This window comes from Lissotriton helveticus, chromosome 5_1, assembly GCF_964261635.1.
Source record: "Lissotriton helveticus chromosome 5_1, aLisHel1.1, whole genome shotgun sequence".
NCBI lineage: Eukaryota > Metazoa > Chordata > Amphibia > Caudata > Salamandridae > Lissotriton > Lissotriton helveticus.
Genome location: NC_136065.1, coordinates 2045371906 through 2045397630, shown reverse-complemented (window position 1 = coordinate 2045397630; position 25725 = coordinate 2045371906). Strand labels below are relative to the sequence as shown.

The window sequence follows — 25725 nt, the reverse complement described above, 5'->3', positions numbered from 1 at the left end:
ACGTGTCATGTGTGACAAGGAATAAAACAAAAATAAACTGCATTGCAGTCTGCTACGTTTTGTTGTGTAATTGACGAAATGACAGGTATATCTAATATAAGAGTAACTTACATTCAATGAAAATCATCCGAAGCTACTAATATTATTAGTGCTGCAATATTGACCACTTCAGACACATTTTAATAGTGGACCTCATATATAAGAGTAACAGCAGTGATCACCTCAGTTCATCAGGCATAGCTGCTAGCAGTAGTGTAAAAAAGGCTTTGTCACTGTGAAATGCATGTGCGTAATATAGGACAGCCATTGCTGCAATGGCCCTGGCTCCAAGGTAATACTATCAGTAAGAAGTATCTCCAATGCTGCATGATTTGTCACTCAAATATCAGCTTTAAATATATTTTAGAAATTCCTACCATTTTTCTAAATACATCAGCTTGTGAGTTCTGAAAATACATACATTCTCTTCATGCTTTTCAATTGTTGTTTAGATATAAAATTCAGCCAAGAAAATGCTTCTAATTTAGTTGGTTGGTTTGTACTTTGGGGAGCTACTTATACTTAGCTGAAGAGCTACCAGTAGCTCACAAGGTGCTTTTTGGTGACCCCTTCATTAAGGCGAGGAAGTCAAGGGTGATAGAAGAAAGATGGAATCAAGACTAGGTAGACTTGGTTTTCGGCATACTCAATATTCAGCAGCGCCATGCATAGGCTCCTAACATATATATTTAAAAAAGAATACATATGGTTTTATTTTGTTTTACAAATTAAGCTCTGGATTTGTCCTAATCCATGTCCTGTTGCTAGGTAGAAACAAGTCAAAGAGGCACTGATAACACACAACTTGAGTTTGATGTCCCTGCAGGTCACTGTGGTCCTTGAGATGTTTACAAATGTTGACAGACTTGTCACTTACCTACTGTTGTTTCCTTCCTCATTCCAGACCCTGAAAGGATTGTGTACTCCAGTTTAGGAGAGTCACTTCTTCTCCCCTGTGAGTGGAAGCCACCCCAGATAGATCCATTATCTGACTCTCCAAATATTGCATCTCCTGCCAACGACCGGCCTCCCACTCAGTGGCACTTCCTGGCTCCTTCTGGAGAGATGCACCCATTGGCAGCCTGGCTCTCCGGTGGACGGATCTACCGCGCGAGTGGCACCCGGCAGACCCGAGTGGAGATGCTGGACAATGCTACACTGCGGGTGCAGGCCCTGCGGCTGGGGGACGCGGGGAGGTACATCTGCTTCGAATCAGACGTTGTTGGGAACAGCACATTTGTTCAGAATATTACCCTCATCATCACAGGTGAGCGATACAATGCAATGTTATTATTGAACATGGGGTGGAGGGCAATCTTATTATTGACTATGTACATATCACACACCATTGCCATTTTAAGCTGATAACAGGAGTTGTTATTATCCAACTCCATGGCACACATTTTGCTAAACTCCTAAGGATAGAAGCATAAGTTGAAACCACAGAGATTTAAACCTATCGCCTGCAGGGTTCTGATACACTGAGGTTTCTTACCTATAAAGACCTAATATGCTCATTTGCAAGTGGGTAGTAACCGGCCATTTACCAAAAGTTGTCAGATGCCAGGGTCTCTTACCTCAACTGGAGAAGAGGAATGACTGTCTTTCTGAAAGGCAATTCTCATGAGGCTTCGGCATCAGAAACACCTTGCAATGACTTTATAGTACTAGAAGAGCCAGCTTTTTTAGAGTGGGACAGCAAAAGCTGTTTTTTGCTGCTTGGATACACCATGCCCGGCGTAGTGGTCCCAGGCAGTATCCCAACTTGCAACGAGAAGACTGCCAGCACATCAGGGTGACAGGAGTTTTGTTTTTTCAGGAACTGACTGACATTTTGTTTTTCAGAAACAAACTCCCACTTTGCAAGCTGGCTGTTCCAGCAAGCTAGCATGACGCAGTATGGTGGCCAGCAATAAGCTAATTTCAGTAAAAGTGCTCCAGTGTGTCAGCAGTAGAACTTTCAATGAAAAATTCCCATCAATAGGCGGGGATGTCTGGGTAGGGTGGGTGGGTCACTGCGTGGCAGGCAGAGGCGAGTCCTCTACCACCCAAGTGGCTTGCCGACCCAGTTGCCAGATTCTTAAGGAACCCCTAAAACTTCTCCCACATTTACTGCAGGTACGTCCTGAGTATAGAGCTGCTGCTAGAGACAATTTTATACCACAGGCCCCACACTCTGTGTGCACACAAGTGCAAAAAAGTCACTTACTCAACTTCGCTTTCTCCTTAAAGGTACAGATGTACATGGAGTATATTGACACTTATCAAAAATGATACAATAAACCTGCTGAGAAATGGCAGTACTATTCCATGAAAGGGACAGCTGACCTGCTGAGGGTTGCTTGTTCCATAAAAGTACAGTAGTTCTGCTAGGAAGCGGTGCAGCTGTCCCCTTATAAATATGGAAATCTGCAAAGCAGTGATTCAACTGTTTCATGAAAAGATTAGTATACCTGCGAATGCGTGGGGAGTTCTGGTGCCATCATATTAAAAATACAACAGCTCTGTTAAAAAAGTATGCAAGGGTCCCATGTAAAGTATAGCATACCTAATGAGAGGGGTGTTTTAAATATACAGCAAACATGCTGGGAAGTGGTGTAACTATAACTACCCCATTATAAATCCAGCAGGCTGCTAGAAAGTGATCCAGCTTATCCATGAAATTATAGCAGGTCTCCTGAGAATGATGCAACTTCCTCATTAAACTTACAGTATCTATCCATTAAAAGTATTGTTGGCCTGCTGCAAGGCGCTAGTCCTGTTTATTTAAAGGATAGTGGCCCTGCATAGAAGTGATATCACTGTTTGTTTCCAGTAAAGAAGCCTCCTGCTAGGAAGTGTAAGTGCTGTGCTATTAGAAGTAGATGTTCCCAACTGAGAGGTGCTGTTACTGTCCCATTGACAAACCCACCAGACCTGGTGAGAAGTAAACGGACTCTCCCACTCAGTAGATTGTAAAAGGGAACTTCAGGAAAAAGAGCAGCCGGCAGGTGCAGATACGAGAATATGAAGGTGGCCCAGAGACAGGTCCCGCGCCCCTAGTACAGGCATTGGTAGTATTGTTGATAAAGGGCTTGTTTACATTTCTTACTGCATCTCATTGATCCGTAGATCTGCATTTTGTGGAAGACTGATCATTTCTGACAGATCTCACTATCCTTTGTATACGCAGGTCCTGATATCGAAGGCACATCCTACGGAGTTCACGCTTCGCTGGGAGCCCTACTAGGTGCCAAAGTTCTTATGCTGATCTTGATTGTTAGCTTTTGTGTTGTAAAAGGTGAGTACATCCTCCCCATCCCTTCAACCACTATTTGAACATGAAATCCTTGCAAGGCACCCGCATATTTACTCTCTGGATATTTGCAGTATGAAGTAGAGTGGTGGGGCAGTTGTTATACAGAGTAGCGTGCTCTGTACGAATGCCTGGAGTCAGTCGAGTGATGAATGCTTGGAAAGGGTCTTGTACGAATGCTATGTTGCAAGCATAAAAATTACAACAGCTGAAGAGTGAGCAACTCCACCGCTATTCCTCACCAGAAAAGGACATAAAGGGTCAGTCCAACTCATCCAGTACAGTCTGACTAAGCAGACACATATTGAATCTAAAGCTCACCACAGCTTTACATGACAACCCTCAGGCCGAAATGACTGACCATGCGACTTGTACTAGTCCGTGGGATGCAGCAAGTATTCAAGGAAGTGTTCAGAATTGAAGGGATTCTTCAATAAATCTGGGTTTGCGCCAATTAAGACAATCTGAGAAACGTGCCCTTAATGGTGAGGCAGGAGGTGGTAAACAAATAAGTGAAATGGTGCGATCTGGGAATTGCATAACCTGTTACAGATTCATTGTGGCTTTCTTCAACAAACATTGCCATAACAAATTTGGGAGATATGAGATTGTGCAAGGATTTGCGGGGTGTGAAGCATAAAACATGGGTGGACAAATTCCCTTTCCTGTGTTTATGAGAGAAGTTCAGAGTTTTCTTTCTATCCTTGATTTAGCATCAGCATACTACTCGGTAAAGCAGTATGTAGTGCTCCAGGAAAAAAACCTTCCTACCAAGAGTATACTTTTTGGATCTTGATCTGCTGCCTCTGTATGTGTCAATAATTTGAGGCAAAAGCTTGTTTAATGAAGGACACGAAATGAGGGAAATAACAGGAGAATAGGGTACAGAGAAAATCAGAACTGAAAGAAGGATGGTGAAGGTGGAGACTGGGCCTGTGGGGGCTGGGGAGACAGAACAGGAAGTGGAGCCAGATCAGAGACTGGTGGAGGACCAATAGGAGCACAGAAGCAGCTTGGTCTGCCCTTCTGGGTTAGCTTAAGTAGAGTCAGGAAGGTGGAAGTTGCCTTGCAACTTCAATCGCTGTGAGGTTTCCCGCTGCAGGGGGCTCGTTCACTGTTTGGCATTCTGTTGCACTTTCGTTGTACTTATCTTCCCTCTATTCCAGGCCTCTCCTTTTTTCCCACCTTGGTACCCATTACTTGTCTGAACTGTGCTTTGTATGTTAACTACTGATCCTGTTGGCGCTCTGCATGTGTGACCACTGCTGATGCTGCTTGGGGAGTGTTGCTGGACTCTGGGGTTGGCATCTGCCCCTTCCCAGGAACATCACATAAGTATGAGATGTGATCTAATGCATTGATAAATGGTCTTTAGAGTTTTGTTCTTGTTTACTATGAGAAGCCGATGGGTAAGTAACATGAGCCCTGAGGGAGGGGTTCCCTGGATGAACCCCAACATAAGAGCGAGCGGTGGGGCCAACTGGAGTGTTTCTATTGCAGATTTGCACCATCTCTCACATCCGCTTCCCTTTAGATACAAGAGTGATGGGTTTGCTTCAGTATCAGAGCCACAGTCTCATTCATCCAGCCAGGTGTGTGACAGATTGTGAGACCCAACCATTAACTGCTCAATAAAACACCCAGATTGGTGAATAGTTGAGATCCTTCTAGTGCTTAAGCAGTGTTTTTCTTTTAGTACTTTATTTTGAATTTCAAATAACCATACATAAAATAATGACTGGTATGTTATTGGCATTCCACAGACCAAACTGAGTTGTGAAGTACAAAAAAGTGAGTTGCAAAAATCAGACATTCAGGGCTACCAGTATGTTGACAGGATACAGAGCACCCCAAGGAGGTCCTATGGTTCTGGTTACACTAATTCCAGGGTAAATACAGCTCCTCTAGGAAGGAGACACACCAACATTTCCTCTGATCCAGTCTGTCGGTAGACACCACCTCTGCCGATCAGTACCGCCCCAGCCCGGTCCACACTTCCCCTCACCATTCGCTGCTTCTTCCCTATGAAGGAATATGAATGTTTATTGTACGATTAATTAACATCTTTACAACTCCATCATATGACATAAAAGCAGGCAATACGTCCATTAAAATCCACAAGTTAACATGACATTGTACCGAAAATCCTTACAATCCAGGTGGCAGACCATACATCCTTTAAAACCCTTTGAGATCCAGAAATTGAATGGAGGGCGTGGAATATGGTCTGCCCTTTGACGGACGTATTATGTCAGCAAATGAGAGTGCAATGTTCAATACCAGCTGCTTTGGGGGCACTTGCATCGAAGTCATAAGGCATAGTCTCTTATCGTGTGGCTTAGGCGGCATAAAGCTTGTGCATAACACACAAAAGAGCAGCAAAAAGAGAATGTAAGTGTAAGAGTGTTTCAAAGTGCAATATGCAATGCCCCAATGCGGGTGACTCATCAAAAAAAACTATTTGAACGCAGAACACAGTAAAAACAATGTTGTAATGCTAGTGCTGACAGGGAGGGGTCTTACTGGCCCAGGATGCAACAAGCAATGCAGATATCTTTCAAAGTGCAAAGTGCCATACAAATGGACTGGTGCGGGCCCGGGGTGCAGTGTGCAGGTAGTGAGTGCAAATATATTTCAAAGTACCATAGAGACGGACCAATGCGTGTATCTCATAAAAGCAAGTTAAGAACGGCCAACCTATAAAAGGAGCAATAGAGGCGGTTGAATCAGTCAAGTGTGAGCTTGACAAGGAGTGCTCAACTTACGCAGAATACAACACGCGATGCACGTACGTGCAAATATGTGCCAAGAATAAGATACTGCTTGGATAAGAGGATTGGTGAAAGGCTAAAAGAAGCAATGCCTTAAAGTCCCGGTAAAATAGAGTATGCAAGCCCTCAGGTCTGCAGGCTGTGTGTTTAAATTTGTGCAAGTTAGTAGTTGCTGCAACCTGGTGGTGTAGACCCACTCGTGGGCTATGGTCCCTCAGTATCCTTCCGACTGTGGCAAAGAACTTGCCAATGCTTGCTATTTCCATGGGGACGTTAGACGAGGGAATATAAGCCCTGGTTTCTGTGAACGTTCTTATTCCCTGCTGCAAGAACAGGGGCCTTAAGAGGATTTGCCTTTGGGGAAGCAACACAGGGCAGCAGGATACTAGGTGTCCTGTGGATTCCAAAGTGTAGGGGAGCAGCCTGCGCTGCCTTTGCCCTGGGTTTTTTTCTCAGTGGGATCTGTATTCCCACATAGGCAGTCTCAGGAGTGTAGTCAATAATATGTTTCTTAGGGCGTGTCTTCCCATGGGCGCTGTCAAGTATGTTTGGCATTAAACGTTTTTGTAGGATTTTGCAAAGCCCATGGCGCCCGGGGTGTGTTTGATTATGTTTAGATCCCATTCCTTTGACAGATAGTGTTTCTTTAGGGTGCTCTTCATGTGCTGCGTTGTGACAGCTGGGTTGGTGAAGCATTCTGTGCTAAAGTTTAATGTAGTTATAGGGCTGTTGAGGTGAAGTTAGGGCAAACAATAGTTTGGCAGCTTTTTCTTCAAAGGCCTTTGCTTATTACAGCCAAACACCAAGATAGTTATATTTACAAGTTGTGGCTATGATTAAGTGGCCCAGGTGTCATGATAAGTGGTGTTTTGTGACCTTTTGTCAAAAGATCAGAACTTTGTTTTATGGCGTTTGCGACCAGGCAGAGAGTTGGTAGTATTATAGATGTGTAGTATGCTCTGTGCTCTCCTCATGCCAATGGGTGTGTGATCCAGAATCACCAGGTCACCCGTGTACTGTATAATGGGTATTTTTATGGGCCTTAACTTTGGTGGAAAGAGATTTTCTTTCATCAGTTTCGAGCCTAAATCTGATGTACACAGATTAAACTGGATGGGGCAATAACACATCCCTGTTTCAGGCATTTGTTTGTGTAAATTTCTGATGTGTCATGAATTTGAGTTATATTAATCTGAACTCAGGTATCTGTGTTCAGGGCAGTGAGTTTTTTTTTGCAAAAAGATTTTATTTCCATTTGCTTATTAACATTTGTCCAGTTACATACATATTTTGTGTTGGCTTTCGGCCATTATTCATTTTGTTTAATGCATTAACTATATCATGCAGCTGTTCCTGTGATAACAAACCCCCACAACTCCCCCCCCGCGTCCCGACTGCAGGTCGCTGTGTGTCAGTCTATGTGTACATGTGATGCTCTTTATTGGTTACTATGGTGATATCCCTCTCTCCCTTTGGTGGTCTTCATCTTTGAACCCCCTCTGTTCTCCCCGGTTAATCCTAGGATTTTTCCGCTGGTGGTGCCTGCTCTCTGGTCCTTTCTGGCTCGTAATGTATTGGGCTTCCCTGTTGGGATTGTGTCGCCGGTGTTGTGCTTCTAGACTCCAGGTCCTCGTGTCTCATGCTGATGCTCTCTGCTAGTGCCTCCCATGCCCTGGCCCTCTCAATTTTGCCTAGTTCCATTTGTGCATTCCTAAGCAGGATCCTGCCCTCACAGCCCACCCATTTATCCAATTCATGTTTCCACCTAGCTATGCCGCCCCCCCCTGGTGCTTTCTATCGACTAGTAATTTCCCACTTGGCTAGATTGAAAGCCAAGTCCTGAAATTTGTCGGGGACCTTTGTTTTAGCCGAGTGGGGGAATAGGTTAAGAAGACAGTGTGCCGGTGTGCACGTGACCTCTCGGTCGATAATTCTAGCTGTTTCATTTGTCACTGCCTGCCAATAAGGTGTCAAATCCTGGCAGTGCCATAACATATGTAGAAGATCCGCACCCACCTCTCCACATCTTGGGCAGCCCGCATCTTCCCTATGGAAATAACAGTTAATACGATTTGGGGTGAGCTAAACCCGGTGTAGAATGTGGAAACTGATCAGTCCAAAGCAGACATTTCTTGAGACCTTGAGCGTCCTATCCATTATGTTCTCCCAGTCCTTGTCCGATAAGGATCTGCCTAGGTCTTCTGTCCAGCAGTCTCTCAGCTGCTGTCAGAGGTATGATGGCGTCACTGCCTATTGCTCTGTAAAGACAAGTGATGGCCTTTATGGTGCCCCCTCTGTTCCTAAGTATCCACACGTGGAGTGATGGTCTGCTCTAAGTTACCCACCCCCCAGTGCTTTCGTATGGCTCTGGTGATCGCTCTATGTAGCAAAAACTGGCCTTGGGGGATACCCCCACTCCATTCTAAATGCGTCCTTGTAAAAGCTTCCACTTGTGTAGCCCCTGCCTGCGTCCAGTCCTTTAGCCCCCTCCACTGACCCCCACGTGGTAGTGCTCGGATCATGGTCATTGGTAGGTCCGGGGAGTAGGGCCGTCGGGTCGTCGTCCGTGTCTTCTGGAGGCACCTGTGCCAGCCTTGCCGTTTCACTTTGTATTCATTTGTGCTTGCTGCGGCGTCCCGCGGTTCTCAGGAGGGTGCACAGTAGTATGTCTCCCTCAGGGGGGAAAGGGCCTACCTCCTTATCTGATGTCAGTCTCCCAGCTACCCACTGTGTAAGCCTCTGTAATTGCCCTGCCAGGTAGTATGATTCGAAGTGCGGGACAGCTAGACCCCCCTCTGCTGCAGAGCGTTTCTGTGTCGCGAAGGCCACCCTTCGTCGGCCAGTCCTGCATATGAAAGGAAACAAGCATGGATCAAGTTCTCGGAATCACGCACCCTGCACCCATACAGGTAGTGTGGTAAAGAAATACAGTAATCTGGGCAGAGCCACTATTTTTATCAGGGCAATCCTACCCGCCATGGATATGGGTAGTACCCCCCAAAAAGCCATGCTGTTCTTTAATGAGCGTAAGTGCACAGGGCAGTGATGGCTGCTAGATGTTGTTTTGGGATCCCCTAAGTGGTGAGTTTGGCCCATAGTGTGTTTTGGTCGATTCCGTCGAACGCAGCACTGTAATCGATGAAAAAGGCGTAGAGTGGGTTTGTAGATTTTTTAATGGCCCTGGACGCCAAATCGGACAAAGTGATCACATTGTCCATTGTTGATGCATTTGACCAGAATCCCTTTTGGTAGAATGGAATGATGTTGTTGACCTTTTATCCAGGACTCTAGTTCATGCCGGAGGACCTTCGCAAAGACTTTCCTATCTACATCTAAAAGCCCAATCGGCCTGTAGGTTCCCGGTATTGAGTTTACTCCCTTTTTTAGGTCTCGCCTGAGCCAGCGCATGCGCTGTCTGGCTAAACATTTAGTAGCTGCTTCAAAAGTGCTACCTTGCCAGCCTACAGCTTGCTATTACGCGCACAAGCGCCGTGACGTGCACAACACTTTTTCCTGTCGCGCGTGTGCGCAACACTCTCGTCACTACGCGTGTTTTTTTGGGGAGCTTTTTGCGAGCACAGAGCGCTTCATCCTGATCACGATCGCAATGACTTTCGCAGCCGCGCGGCCAATGCTTGTTCTTTCTTGTTCTTGCCGCTACACAGCCCGCCTCCTGCTCCACTGCCAACTGACACCTCCACGTCTGTCAATGTCTGAACATTAGACACCTCCTGGTAGGTCATAGGCTACTGCCGGCAAATGAAGTGAAGATCCACCGACAACTAGAGTCTCACTCGCCTCGCTCAAAAGACCGTGTTGGATTGTGTTGTGAAGAGCTTGTCTTCCACCAGTAAACCAAGCTCTCCATCCTCCTTGTATTTTTATTATTTTTTTGTTGACTGTATTGCGACTGGGCCATTGTTTCCAGAGCATTTGTGAGGTATTTTCCGGTAAAGGCTTAGGGGCAGACTTTTCCGCTATTGTAGGTTGCTTCGGAGATGGGTGGACTGTGGTTTTCGGGGCGGCTCATCATTTTATAACCAATCACAACCCTTAATGGGAAGGACAGCTACAAAGACCTTCCTACTACTGGTTCTTTCCATGTCAGTCACTTTAAAGCCAGCTCTCTGAAAACCCTTCTCTATTTTTTGGGGCATATTAAAGTTGTTTACTGTCAGAAACAAAGTAAAGGCATTTCGATGTTTGAGGAGAAGGGAGGTAAGGTTGCACGTTTGGGAATCTTCTTTTTCACTCGAAAGGATTTTCATGTAAGCATTATTAATAATATTGTGCTTCTAGTATTTAACAGAATGTTCCCCGTATTGCCTAATATGCACATATCTTTGAGGGAATAACAAATGCTCCTTACAGGAGGAATGTAAACACGGAGAAGAGTTAAACACAGAGCAAAAATAACATTTTAAAAGCACCAAATCTAATACGAGTGATCGTTTGTGCACTATTTTAGTGTTACAAAATTATAGTGAGGCTCGTCATTACACCACTTTCTTCAAATATTCCATCATCGGTGTAGTTACTTGTAATAGCCTATGTTCTCTCTACTTCTCATAACAGAAAAGCTGATTTTGGACCTGGTTGATTTGATGTCACTCTGGGAAAAAATATGATCCAAATATTCTACTAGTATAACAGTTGCTGGCAGTCTCCAGCCGGAGTGGTTCCCATCAGATAGAGAAAAGAGTGGAGGATAATTATAAACAGCAACCACAGTATATTGTATTGTTGCACATATTTAGCCCTACTATCCCTGTGGGGCGCTGGGGTGCTGCCTGCATGTGCAACAAGCTACATCATCTAGGATGTGTGGTCGAAATACTTTTGTCTTTGTTTTTTGATTCTGTGTCGGGAGTGTTTCCATATCATGCTTGATGACCACCAAGCTGGAGTTATGCTATAGAAGGCTGCAGGTATCAGTGTGGAGGATGGAGAGCTGTAAGAGAGGTGCAAAACTTATGGTTTTCAATAGGCTGGCAGCTTTGAGCAGCCCTGCAGGTCTCTTTTTTGTATTTCTTATGATCATAGTATACTAAGCTGATTGCTGTACTGAGTTTTCCAACATGATATTTTCTTTAATGTTGTTAGTTCTGAGGAGGGCGGTTCGGAGCGAGAAATGGTGAAGGAGATTTGCTGGAATGGGCCTTTGTAGCGATCATCCCATGTCTGACTGTCGTAGTGTGTAGCATAACAAAAAAAGCTATAACAAACAAGCATTAGAACAGGCAGGAATAATTTGCCAGCATTGAAAAAACAAAATTACTAGAAGACATTTTTTATGTTAATTTTTTTTAATAGGGTTGTTTAGTTGTACATAATATCTGCTTGGTTATATATAAGATAACAAAAATGCTTACAACACTTTTTTATATAACTTTTCAACATCCTGCACAGCAGCCACACTGCTTTACACCATAGTTTAAACACATTGGTAAAGCCAAAAGCTCTGGCTAACCACTTATAAGGGCCCAAAAGCGAGACCTACTGGCTATGCCAATGCTTGTTATGTATTGGGTGCAAGATGTAGCCTTTCCGTGACTCCGGGATGGTGGATGATAGAATGAATTCATTAAAGAGTTTAGACATGTAAGGTGCCCACAGCTTGGTCTCCTCCCTGAAGATGCTACCAGGTAGGATGTTTGGGCATGGGCCTCCGTCCTTGCGAATTAACTTTAGGATGATTGCTGCCTCCTTTTTCAGTTATTACAATTGGGTTTTCCTCTAGACCCTCTACAGCTCCTGTGAGCAGGGTTTCTGATGTGGCAGTTGAATTTGTTTTGTCTGAATAGAGGCTTGTCACATGGTCGATCCATTCTTCTGCTGAGGCCGCGTTCTCTTTATACATGGATTTACTTCACAGGGCATTAATGTAGCCCCAGAATTCTCACAACTTACTTGAGGCCACCTAAGTGTAAATGTGATTCCACTCATCCTCCATGTACTTTTGTTTCAGAGCTGGGTTTTCTTTTTGTGTTTCCTTCTTGCCTTTTTCAGCATGCTTTTAGTAGTTGAACCCCTCTCTCTTCTGAATCTCAGTTCAACCAGATGACGTCCTTTTGCTAAGCTTAAACTCTTTGGGCCTTATTTATGAGGCCCTACCAGCACTTTTGAGCCGCCGGAACGTCACTTTGTTTGACGTTCCAGTGGCACAATGTGTCACTGGCATATTTATATGGCCATAAAGCCACGTTACGTGGCTTTTAATGGCCTTTTAAATATGTTCCTCTTTCAACCTGAAAACTGCATGAGTTCCCAGCAACATCCATGGCTTTTTACACTGCCCCACTCTGAGGCTGTGCCAAAAACGTGCTCCTCCCCAGGGGAGGCATAAGGGAGGCACAACGAGGAGAATGAGGAAAAATATCTTCATTTCTCCTCGTTTTCCTCTTTCTATGTGTGCTGCATTCTGCAGCACACATAGAAAGAGGAAAAAGCCTCTTGTTAAGGTTTCCCTTCCTGCACAAAAATAATCTTCCACGCAATGCAGTCACCCATGCACCATGGTGCAAAGGTGCCTGCGTTGGTGCATGGCAGCCCATTGTGCTCCAACGCAGGGGAAAAGGACAGAAATGCACTGCCCTTTTCTTTTGCCGTACGGCACCACTGCAGCTCGGCCTGCTGCGCTGCCCTACGTCAAAAAACCCATAAATGAGGTCCTTTGTTTGTGGGGTATGAGGAGGACCTGTGTCTCATAAGCAGGCAGAATTTGGTTTGATCCTTATGGGAAGTTAAAGCTGTGTGTAGTTCTCTTATTATGGCCCCCCAGTCTTTCCCTACTAGAGTAATTCTGTGGTCGGTGGCAGGAGTTGTAAAAGTTGCATTAAAGTTGTGCTATAAAAGTTTGTTGCCGTAGCCCCAGTTAATTCTGGGATCTGTTGGCCAGCCGGATTGAGGGCCGTGTGGGTCTTAGCGCTCATACTGACCGTGATTTAGAGGAGACGATGGCCACCTTCAGTCCTGGTCTGAACTTGGTGAATCTTGCATTTGCTCAGAAGATATTTGCTCAGGAAGATATAATCCAGTGTTGAAATCTTTCTAAAAGGGGGTTTTAATATGTCCTCCGGGGAGTCTTTCGGTTCACACGAGCGGAGGTCAAATTCCCTGATGCAGTGCTCTAATAAATTATGATGTATAACCTTAGGATCGACCCCAGGTTGGCACAGGTTGTGAATGTTGAAGTCGCCGTCTACGATTCACTTATGCCCTGGGTATTCATAGTAGAGCAACATCTTTTATCTGGTCAGAGATGTTTGTAAAAACCTTTCTTTTCTCGTCCCTATGTGGTTGATGTACAAGTTTATCACCATAATGAGGAGTGGTTTTCCCATCCATTGTCAAGCCTTCCAGTTCAAGGGCTTGTTGATCATGCATCAGGTTTTTTAATTCCTTTGTATTTAGCCACAGGTCAAGCTTGACAAAGATGGAAAGGCCTCTAGTAGGTCTCCCAAACAAGTTCTTCTTCTGTGCTGCTGTGTGGATTGCATGGTACCCTAGAATGGAGGTGGGTGAAATTGTAGCTCATACTTCTTGGAAGCATAGGATGGCCGCTGTGTTCAAGTATTCAAAAACGCCTTTATTGAACAGCATGGTGATTAATCCAGCCACGTTTCAGCTTATTACTTTGATTGTTGATTTGACTGCTTTTTTAGTGTTTCCCCTGCTGCTAGGGATTCAACCTCCCGTTTGTTTGTTCACTGTGGGACCTGCTTCTTCCCAAGCCTGGGCCAAGAAAGCCTGATAGGGCCCCCAGATATCCTTTGGACGGCTGCAAATCAGTAACAATTTGCGATAGATATCTGATTGTGTTTTACTTACAGTATGCCATATCTACGTGGCAATCTTTCAGAGCCGAGAGTGGGCCTCGAGCCCATCTCAGTGCTATTCTACGCCTCGCAAGATGCATGCCAATGACCACTAGGTGCCGAATAGCCATCGGAACATCTCTATCGTAAACCAACAACACGAGCAAAGGGGTCGCCTCCATACGCTCACCCGTAATCTCCTCCAGCTCCCCCTGCCAGAACTGTTGCATACCTGGGCAAAACCAAGCCACATGGGTAAACTCTGCATCTTCTACCGCACAACGGGTACTAGGGTTGTTGCCCAATCCATATCTGAATAGATGATCTGGAGTATAATACACCTTATTGAGATATTTAAAATACATCTCTAACACACATGCGCCTCAAAACTGCAAGCATAAAACCCCATTCTACTGAATCAAACGTTTTCTTAACTTCCAAAAATATCATCACTGCATGCACATCTGGGTCGACGTTTGTAATTGTACCAAAAAGCATTTGAAGTTTGTACGATAGTGTTCTACCAAGTATGAACCCGCTTGTTCCGGGCCCACTACGCCCAGGCTCAACGGTGCCAGCAGGTTGACTAGTATCTTTGCAAATAATTTTGTATCTACGTTCAGTAGTGATAACAGCCTATAGAACACACAACAATCGGCCGGTTTGCCTGGTTTCAGTATGGTGGCCCACAGTGCCTCGTGCAACAATAGAGGCATGCAGCCCTCCTCTGCCATCTTTTCATATAGAGTTATCAAGTGTGGAACGAGCAAATCTTGATAGGCCTTACCCCGTCAGTGCCTGGTGCTTTACTGATAGGTATGCCCTTCAGAGCCGCCGAGATCTCAGTGGGTTGCAATGGGGCCATAAGGTGCTCCCTATGTTCTACCAAAAGTCACTTCATGGCAAGGTGTGCAAGGTAATCGGCTGTGGCACTGTCATCCTGCGAGAGTCTTGGCGTGTATAGGTCCGAATAGTACCAGCGAAGCCATTCTGAGATCTGGTCAGTCGTATATAGGGGCGTCCCCTGTTCATCTTGTAATGATAAAATCGTGTCATCCTCACACCTAGGGTGTAGGAGTGCGTCAAGTGTTGCTCCTGGACGTTCTCCTTCCTCATATGCCCGTGCTGTTGCATATTTCCCAATAACAGCTGCTCTGCTGTCTCCCTGTATCTCCAATCCAGCTCCCCAATTTCCGACTCCAATTGAGCCAATCTGCCGCATATAAGACCGGAGCACCCCTGCATGCACGACAGGAGCATGAGGAAGCAGAGCCTGTTGGTAATTCACCACCAACTATTGTGTCCACCTAGCAAGGTTCACTAGTTCAGAAACTGCTCTTTCATATAAAGCAGACTGTAAAAGAAATAGAGTGACTTGAAGAAAATGCAACTAAGAGAAAGAAAGAAAAGAAGTTTTATTTCCGGAAAAAGAAAATATTTCTACCAGCAAAAATGATTACAAGAGGAAGTGTTGAAGCAATGCAAAGAAACACCTTGGTCAGGACATCCAGGAATGGAATAGGCTCAAAAAGTTGTAAATAACATATTCTTAGGCCCAAAAATAAAGGAGGCCTTAGGAGGCAATGTAGGACAATGTGCAGTATGTGCACAAAATAAGTTATAGAGCATAACGCAATATAAGACAGGAGCACATACTTCAAGCCGAAGGTAGCAACCCGGCAGAATTAAAGACCTTCACAAAAGCGAACATGGTTAAAGGTGAGGCACAGAGACAATGAAAGAGTATTTCATAGGTTAGGAGTCAGCACTGAGACTCCACAGGCAAAATAACAATACTGCTTAAATCTCAGTACACACAATAACCCTCTAAGTGAAGAGCAGGGCATTCCCAGAAGTATGCTTATTTTCTCCAAAATGGCTCGTGTCCAAGTGGATGGAAATGCATGAAGTAAAATCTCACCTATTTCTAGATGTATAATCTTTTGACGAAAGAAATCTGTTAGAGCTGTTAACAGTGCTTGGGTGCTGTGTTTCACAAGATGATGGAAAAAGTAAAGAACCAAAGGGTATGCACCGGAGCATGAATCATAAAAGTTTTGCAATTGAACACAGAATGAAAGCTGATATATGGGCGGTGTAGAGGATTGAAACTTTTCTGATGGGATCAAAGTTTGTTGAAAGCTGGCCTTAACTGTGTTGAAAACTGACCATGGAGACATGGGGCCTCATTTATGAGGCCGTGCGTCACTTTTACGCCGCTGGTGCATCACTTCTTGTGACGCACCAGCAGCGTAAAAAATGTGTCTTGTTGCACCAAATTTACAAAGTGACGCATCTAGGTAGATGCGTCACTTTGTAAACCCCTGCACTACATTATACCTGCGCCAGGTATACATATGCAGGAGGGCGTTCTGACGCAAGAAAAGGTCATAGAAGTGACGCAAATGCGTCAATTTCTTACACCTGCCTCACAGCAGGCGTAAGACTGGTGCAGGCCCTTTCACATGGGGCTTGCCCCATGTAAAAGGACACATTGCTGGCGTTGCGTCACTTTTGTGACACACTCCAGCAATGCGTCACTTTTGCGCCATGCAGATACGTCAGAAATGCTGACGTATCTGTAACTCCTTGCGTAATGATGTGTCATATTGTAAATATGACGCAACATTGGTGTCGCAAGGAGGGCGCAATGAAAAGTGACGCGTCGCTGTTTTGACGCAGCGATGCGTCACTTTTCATAAATGAGGCCCATGGTTCACAAACTATGATCTAGGTTGAATAAATGACTCTCTGCCTTTAATGAATACGTCTACAAGGCAGACTTGATGGCTGGAAGGTAATAGTCTGCTGATTATTGTCAGATGCACTAAGAAAAAGTCGAGGTTGGTTTTGGTATTATTATTATTATTATTATGCAAATTTGTAAAGCTCATGGCTACCCTAAGGCTTCCCAGCGCTGGAGAGAAATTAGCAGAACACCAAGGGGGAATGACTACAGGGAGTATATTAATGGGGAAGAGCCATGCCTTAAGCAATTTCTGATACAATGCTTGTCTAGACGTCTTAACTCTAGGGGTAGTGAATTCCAAAGTTTAGGAACTACTTGCGAAAAAGACCTTCCATCCCACCTGGATTTTTTCAATTTTGGGCACTTCAGGAGCCGTCCTGTGTCACACCATAGAGTCCTAGCATGCAGGTAGGGGGTCAGAAGTGTCCTGATCATGGAGGAACCTTTAAAGTTAAGCCCTTTATGTGATGTTCTGATTTGTTACCTTTGCCTCAAATTGTAAAGCGCTCTGATATCCTTCGGGATCAAGTTTGCGCTATATAAAACTTTATAAATAAATAAATAAATGTGCCAAGCAAAGTGTTTTGAACGTTATCCTCTCTAAAATAGTATTTCAGTATTGATCAGGAGATGGATGTTCTCATGCAACCCTCTGTTTTGAGACTTATTGAGGACACATCTTTTGTAACAAGCATTAGATTGATGATACTGGCACTGCTACCAGAAACACTTTGTCATAAATCTAGGGTCTGCTGCTTCATCCAAACGTTTAGTGATATAACTGAAGGAGTTAGATGTACAGGTATCTGGATTGGATGCTAGTACTCAAAGGAAGAAAATACAATTTCTTGTGGTTTCCAAACTTTCCACCACAAAAAAGAATGATAAGTATTTTAAACAAGTTAGTAGCAGGAAAGGTCTTTCTTTGCAAACTGTAAACTGTAATAGATTCTATTATGTTTCCCGACGAATGTATGGTTTTTGGCACAAATTGGCAGTATGCATTATACAATCCACAGTGTAATCGTCAAGTTGAAGGAACTAATGACTTTTTTAATGGAGTCTATGCAAACAATGAAAGTGGAGTTATCTTGGCGTAAGAGACAGTGCAAGCAAAGTTGTACTTAATTACACGACCACACAAAACACTATGTGATTACTGCCATGTGAACTTATCATATATTTTGTGCCAATGATGGGTGTGTTTTGGGGACAAATGGAAACATGTCAATAAGAAAACCAGCGCAAGGGAGTTGAGAGATTTTGTGGAGGAACAGCAAGTGCCAAGGGAAGTGCATTATGGGAGGCAGACGTAGGCTGAACCAGGGGATTTACTGAGCATTAAACGTCTGTCACAGTTGTGGTTACAGAGTGCACGTCAGTAAGTACTTCAGATTAAGGGTTTGGCAGAGCTTCAACATCGCAGATGGAAAATTTTTAAAAAGTGGAGTGTTCGGCACATGTTGTGTTGCTGTAGATAGTATGTGGATGGTTGAGCGAAAGTGGTCTAATATTGACTGTTGCACTGAGTTCTTTGTGAGCGGGGAGGCAGAATTTTTCTGCCTGTGTCTAGAATGCAAGTGTGGTGAGGGTTTAGTTGAAGGTAGTCAGTGTCAGTAGTTATGTATATTCTCTGTCAGTGAGAAGTGCTCCTGTTACATGGAGTGAAAGACGTTCAGCTGTCATCATACTGGGTAACTGTTACTAGTTGGGTTGCGGCCCTGTCTCACTAACACTTATACATTTAGTTAACTCCTACACCTATAGGACTGGGCACTGCTGTTTGGAGGATTGGTTCTTATAGCTGTGTGTACACCTGGCATTGCACGCAAATACCTATGTTTTCTTTAATAGGGCGTCCTATGCACTTTAGATTCCGTGCCAGGCTCCCCGAGAGAGTGTAGAGAGAAGTAAGACAGCTGTGTCTTTTTCCCCCAATTACAGGTATGAAGAAAGGCTCATCAAACTATGCCAACGTCACCGAATGACCAGACAACTGAACTAATCTTTGAATAATCACAGATGGCGAATAACAACTTAGCAACAAAGAAGCAAAAAAGATGTAACAACTGGAGATGGGCTGGACATGTTGGCCACCAAAGCGGAAAGCGGAAAGGGTGAAGCGCTTTCTAGAGTTCAAGAACAGAATTAAATAGAATGATGACTTGACAGCTATGGCAACCACACTATGGCAAGACCCCAGCAAGGAAATATTCCTGTCAGCAGCTATGTTTTTAAAGGCTCCTTTGAAGCACTTTTCCTCGTCTTGTGAAAGCCTGCATGCAGCAATTATTCCAGACTCATGATGATGGGTTCATTTTCTTCACCAATCAGTGAGAGGAACTTGGCAACATGTTTCAATTTTTTTTTTCTCATGGCTAGTTATAGATTACTTATGTTTTACAACTTTTAAATGACTGTTCCAATGAAAGCTGTAATCTGAGAGTCTCTGAAATATGTGCACGTGTATTTCCTTTAGTAAATAAAAAACAGGGTTTACAGTAGTTCAAAGTAAACCGCAGCCTTTCCGAAATTCAGTAATCTCTCGCTTTTACCTTTTTTGGTCACGGGGCGTGGGGGAGGAAGCCTTCCGTGTCTTTTGCAAGAGTGAAACTTTCACTATGAATCAAAATTAAAAAAACTGTGGTGAGATTTGAAAAGTTGCACTATTTGTGTTTTTCCTCTTATGTGATGTTGATATGAGTGGTGGAATAAGTATGTTTTATATAGTGCAGCTATACCTGGGAACCACCTGAAGTGATCTAAGGGAACCATCCTTCACAAGTAACATGGTACATATAATGAAGGACGAGATTTCCAAGATCATAGAATGTAACAGGAAGGCCTTATAAAAAGAAGGAAAAGTTGAAACAAATGTGTTACAGGTACAGTCGGTTCAGGCACCGCTGGAAGAGGTGACTTTTTTCAGCAGTTTCCTGAAGGTGAGGCTGTCCGGCTGAGATAACCCTGGGCGTAGTTTGCGTAGTAGCGCTACGCGTAGCTACACGAAGTGCACTTCGCAAGCTACACGTACTGCGTAGTGCGGTAGGGAAAATGCTGTTTGCACTGATTGCACAGTGCCGGATGCTTGTCCGCACTGTGCAATCATTGCAAACCGCATCTTGCACAGTGCAAGTGGTCGTTTTCTGCCGCTCAATTAATTTGTACTCGAGCTGCAGCTTTCTCAAAGCGGACTGGTTGTTTCTCATCGCAAGCGGTTGCGAGCATACGCGAACACTCGAAATGAGAAACCTGACCTCCCCGCATTGAGAATCTCGCCGGGATGTTATTTTGCTCACTCGCGGTCGCCAACTTGACGTTGAGGACAGCGAGCAAGCAATAAATGCCCGCTTCGCGTTTTTGCATTGTGCTATGTGCAATACGCATAGCGCGTGGTAGCGCAAACTACGCACGCTCCGCGAGCGTAGCATAGTCCTACGGCCAGTGTTAGGCTGAGACTGACCCCCCCACAAGGCCATCGCAGCTCCAGAGTAGCAGTCATCAAGACAGGTGTGTGTAAAAGGAGAGAGTCCTTGCTCCATGGAGCCTGCTAACGTCCAGAGAAGTGATACAATGAACCTAGCCAGGGAGGGGTACCTAGAAGAAAGGCCTTGTCAGCCAAATAACCAGTTCTGGCTTGTCTTAGTAGCCAAGAGGCATGTCAGACACTTTTGTGGGGCCATGGCCGAGACTTTTGTGGGGCTCGCTTTGACGTCTGATCAGAGGAGCACCTCAGGGGACACCCAGTGGGGAGAGGGTGAACACGCTATTTGATGCCCCCTTGTGATGTTGCCACGCCAAATTCCACAAATAGGACCGGATAAGTCTTTCTGTTTTGATATTTGAAAACACATTGTTACAGGTGAATGAGAACTTATAATGCGTGGGGCTTGGGGCACAGAGCCCCCGCTGGCACCCACCTGTCCCTTGTGATGCTCCTGCTACTGAGTGAAGTTTCTTTAGTACCGGTGAGATGTCACTTTGTTACTGCCCAACAGTCTGGAGTGCATTTTAGGTGGAAGTAAGTTATTAGGGTTTTCTTATGGGGAGACTGTATGGCCATTTACATTACTGCTGGTAACCCCACCTTCCCACAAAACCTGCTTCTCAGTGCACACATGGAAATTATGGAATTAGCTGCCACATATAATCAAATCTATCAACTCTTCCGGTAACCAAGAATGAAGCCCTTGTGATGCCTCGTGCTGGTCTGTATGTCCAACTTGTAAAGCTGTCCTCCCAAACTGTTTCCGCCTCCTGCGTAACGTTTATGTGCAGCTGTGTCACGCTAGGAGCACACTAGGGGTATCTCGCACTACACCAATATGCAGCACTAACACGGTCACCAACTACCTTCTCTCCTCCATGAACCTCAGAATTAGAGCCACTGACAGCTGGACTAGAAGCGCTTTGGGGCCTCAAAAACAGGTAGGAAGGCACTATAAAAATTTTATAATAATAGGCTATGATGCAATGTACCAGATTTCTTGCTAATTACTCATGTCAAGTGACACCAGGTTGCTTTTTTATTATCTACATAACTTGACACCGGGTCTCTTTTTCTGATTATTCTTGTAACTTGGATGTGCCATGTAACTTGGCACCAAATTACACGCAGGTTACTCATGTAACTAGGCACCAAATCCATTACAGATGACCACTGGTAACCAGTCAATGTTACTCCGCAGCTTACAGGAGTTAAGAGTGTGGGGATTCAAGTCAACCCAATTAAATGCTCATTTGGGGGATTTTAGGGTAGTTCGTTCGGTTTTGCATTAATTTAGTATTGATACCACAGAGAATGGGAAAGGGGTATTTTGTTAAATGCATACCCATAAATATGCCAACCACATTGTTTGCTATCTATTTGCCAGCGATTTGTATTAATTTCTGTGGGATGAGAAATCAATTGTCCCAATGTAACTTAATTGCATTGTGATGTTGCAATGGGTCCTTATTTTGTGACGTCATAAAGTATGCTGAGGACGGGACGGGTGGTAATCGATTAGGCCTGTGAGAACTGGGGTCACCAATTCCACGGGGGTAGCTTGGCGCGAGCAGGAAGGCACCTGAAAGCTCAGGTGTAAAGTAGCAGTGCAGCATACACTCCCACTGAGACAGAAAATGCACGCTATAATTGACACCACACCAGCTGGTCTGTTAAAATCAACATACTTTTATCTAGATCAAATTCAGGGCTGGCAAATCATTCAGGGTAATCAATTCAGCATTAACTCATTAGCGACATTTTATTGTAGGCACATGTAAATCCATTTCATGAGGACTCAGGCAACATTTCATCATAAAAACATAGGTAAATAATTCATTAAAGGAGAACTCATTTAACAGTTCATTAGGCAGGCTTCAGTAACAACTTGGGACCTCAGCAGGTTCAATAAAGCAGGGTCTCCTAATCATTTACCATCAGGACCTCTGTGGCATAACCTCAACATGGGCCTAAGCAGGGGCGATGTAACCTTTATGACACATCCACAATATGGGCCCAGCTCCTGCGTAAAGGCAGTCTATCCCAAACAGTCCCCTAACGAGGGGATACCTCTATTATGAATCAGTCAGCAAAGGCTAAATCAGGGTCCTTGCCCAGTTCAGGGCACCTCATGAATACAACGGGGGCCAACAGGGCCCAACTGCAGTTTCTCCCGTGGGGCGGGGCGGCCACAGGGCTCCCTTTCCGCTCCTTGGGGGCCCCGCTCTTCTCCCTGGCCTTCCGCCCTCCTCCCCGGAGCGGTTTCCTGGGTCTTCGGCTCCTCAGAGAGCTCTTGCAGTGGTTTCCGGCCGGGGGACCTCCCGCCGGTGAAGCGGTCGCCCGGGACGTGTAGTGGCTGGTGGGGAGGGCTCCGACCCTCCTGCGGGCCCCCCGCTGCTGGGAGACCGGTCCCGGGCCTCTTGACGGCACCTCCAGCCTCCAGGAAGGGGGCGGCAGCCTCCGCCAGTAGCTGGGCAGTGGAGACAGGCCCGGCCGCCAGAGCCAATCAGGAGCACCTTCAGGGGGCGTGGCCAGGAAGGCCAATGGCTGTGATGCAAGGGCGGGGCGCTGCCGATGACGCGGCCGGGTGCCCCCGTCACGTGTGGGGAGTGTTCGCGGCCTCCCAGGCCTGGCACAGCCTATTGCGGCCCTACGGCGGCCCTCTCCTGGCTCCGAGGGCTGCCGCGATGATGAGGGCAGCCGCGGTGGCCTCTCCAGCCAAGCGCCGAGGCTGTGGCGATATCGGCAGGGCCCAGTGCACTCCAGAAGCCGCGGCACCTCTAACACGCGGCTTCAAAGGGGCATAGCAGGGGAGCGCTTGGGAGATATAGCGTTCGGGCTGTACAAAGCGTTTTGGGGGCACCACAGCTTCCAGAGTCACAGCGCTTCTCGGGGGCCCAGCAGGAGAGCGTTTTGAAGGCAGTCTCTGGCAGTTTAGCATACAACTGTGGCAGGACAGCACAGGGGGGCACAGGTTGAGCAGGGGAGCGGTTGGATGATACAGCGCTAATACCTGGTTGATCCCCCAGCAGTCCTTCTGGTTAGTAGGTGCTCTTTTGGCACTTGATGGCTTCTATGCCCTTCTCAGGTAGTTCCTTGAGGGATAGGTAGAAGGGGGGGTTGAGTTGGTGGATTAGAGTCAGGATGGTTCCCTTAGATCACTGCAGGTGATTCCCTGGGCTCCCCATGCACTGGGCCAGATCAGTGGGTTTGGCAGAGTCCCTTACTCAACTTAGAAGGCAGTGCTTAGGCCCAGTCACTTCCAGTGGTATAGGTTCCTCCCCTAGGACCTACCGCCTAAAACTACTGCAGGGGTTCCCCTAGGTTCAGTGATGCCCCAACTGACAAAAAGGTTTCCCTCCTTTCCCTAAATATCCCTGGGTCAGGTGACCACTCTCTAAGGCGGTAACGTGTAGCCCCTCCCCTATTCCGGAAGGTTCCAGGACCTTCCACAGTCTAAGCTATGGGCAGAAAAGGCGAGCTGGCATTGCTACAGTATCTTAATGTCCCAGCCAGCTCCTGGCTACTATTATGCTACTAAAAAGACCACTCCGCAGTAGCAGGGGCCTGTGGCAGCCATATTGGTAGGAGAGAGCACCTGCGCCTTAGCACTGATTAGCAGTGGTAAGGTGCCCAGAGACCTAGGTCCAACAAACAAGGTGGTGGAAAAAACAAGGCAAGGGCGGAAAAAAAACGGGGAAAGACCACCCTAGGGCTGACAGGTCTAACAAGGCCAAACACTGAATCTGCTGAGCATCAAAACAAAATAAAAGGAGCTGGCCAACACGGAGCAGCGGACAAGGCCAGTGACAGCGATAAACAAAAATTGTAATAGAATGAGGAGCCCTCTCCCCGATAAAGTGTGCAAGGTGTGAGACATGATAAAAGCTGGCAAGTTCTTGTGACTTAGCCCGCAGGCTCGCCAGCCTAGCAAAGCTTCCCAGGTTCATTGTTCTGTCTTGCGCCAGTCCAGGGCTTTTTTTGAATTATGGGACTTGTAGTCTTGTTTATTCCAGTCCTAGAGTTCAAATAAAACACCTGGACTGGGGCAGCACGTTACCTATGTAACTGGGTAATTTGGCAGCTACGGCTGTCACGGCACTTCAAAATCAGTGAAATTAAGTGCCAAATATATTTTGTATTTTATTTACAGAACTACTCAAATGACGAACAATGTATCAATCAATCAATCAATCAGGGGTCTTATAAAGCGCGCTACTTACCCGTGAGGGTCTCAAGGGCCAGGGGGAGGGAGGGGGTGCAGCTTCGGTTTGGTCAAAGAGCCAGGTCTTGTGGCTCTTCCTGAAGGTGTGCAGGGTGTTGGTGCAAATGATGTTGACCGGGAGTTCGTTCCAGGCCTTGGCTGCGACGTAGGAGAAGGCTCTTCAGCCGGTTCTGTTTCTGCGAATGCCTGAGGTTTCTGCCCGTGTGAGGTCAGCGGAGCAGAGGTTCCTTTTGGGTTGTGGAAGGAGACTCTCTCGTTGAGGTATTTGGGTCCGATGTTGTGGAGGGATTTGTAGGTATGGATGAGTAATTTGAAGGTTACTCTCTTCTCGATGGGTAGCCAATGGAGGTCTTGTAGGTGTTGGATCATGTGTTCGTGCCATGGGGTTCCAAGGACGAGTCTGGCTGCGGTGTTCTGGATGGTTTGGAATTTGTGTAGGAGAGTCCTGTTGATTCCGGCATAGTGGGCGTTGCCGTAGTCCAGTCTGCTTGTTATGAGTGTGTGGGTGACGGCCTTTCTGCATTCTGGGAAGATCCATTTGAAGGTCTTGTGGCGGATGCGGAGGCAATTGAAGCTGGTGGAGGCGACAGAGTTGATCTGGTGGGTCATGGTGAGGGAGGAGTTGAGGATGATGCTGAGGTTTCGCGCGTGATCTGACAGAGTGGGTGGGCTCCCAAAGGCAGAGGGCCACCAGGTGTTGTCCCAAGCGGAGGTGGAGGGACCAAGGACAAGGACCTCAGTCTTCTCCGAGTCAAGCTTGAGGCAGCTGTTGTTCATCCAGGCTGCAATGTCCTTCATTCCTTCCTGGAAGCGGAGTCTGGTGTCTTCGGGGCTCGTTGTGGGGGAAAGGATGAGCTGGTTGTCATCTGCGTAGGATACTAAGCTGAGCCCATGTTGTCTGACGATTGCGGCGAGGGGGACCATGTAAATGTTGAAGAGCGTGGGGCTGAGAGAGGATCCTTGGGGTACTCAGCAGGTGATCTCAGTGGGTTCAGAGAGGAAGGGTGGGAGTCTGACCCTCTGGGTTCTAACGGAGAGAAAGAATCAGATCCAGTTGAGGGCGGTTCCTCGTATACCAGCGTCGTGGAGCCTGGCTGCGAGAGTGCGATGTGAGACACAACGGTAAATGAATGAACTGCAGTAGTGCTGAAGCAATTTTCAGAGTGGGGGTGCTGCCATCAATGTTACATCACTGAAGTCTTAGGGGCTGTGAAAATCTAAGCATTTCACCAAAATATAGCTAATGAGCCACGCCCATCCAGCAGCAGAGTGATAAAGGTGTGGTATTTAGCATTATGCACCGTTGCAAATATATTATTAAAACATGCAGTGATAGCACACT

The 25725-nt window shown here is 45.9% G+C and overlaps 1 protein-coding gene across 1 annotated transcript in view; it reads left to right on the top strand.

Annotated features, from left to right (window-relative positions):
* The window catches only part of LOC144753966 (uncharacterized), a 62461-nt gene extending 43130 nt beyond the window's left edge, over positions 1 to 19331 (top strand). The window contains exons 2-4 of the mRNA XM_078641488.1: positions 944 to 1306; positions 3212 to 3319; positions 18616 to 19331. Coding sequence (XP_078497614.1) covers positions 944 to 1306; positions 3212 to 3319; positions 18616 to 18659 — 515 coding nt within the window. The 3' untranslated portion in view covers positions 18660 to 19331. The remainder of the gene's footprint in view (positions 1 to 943; positions 1307 to 3211; positions 3320 to 18615) is intronic.
* Positions 19332 to 25725: the final 6394 nt, after the last annotated feature.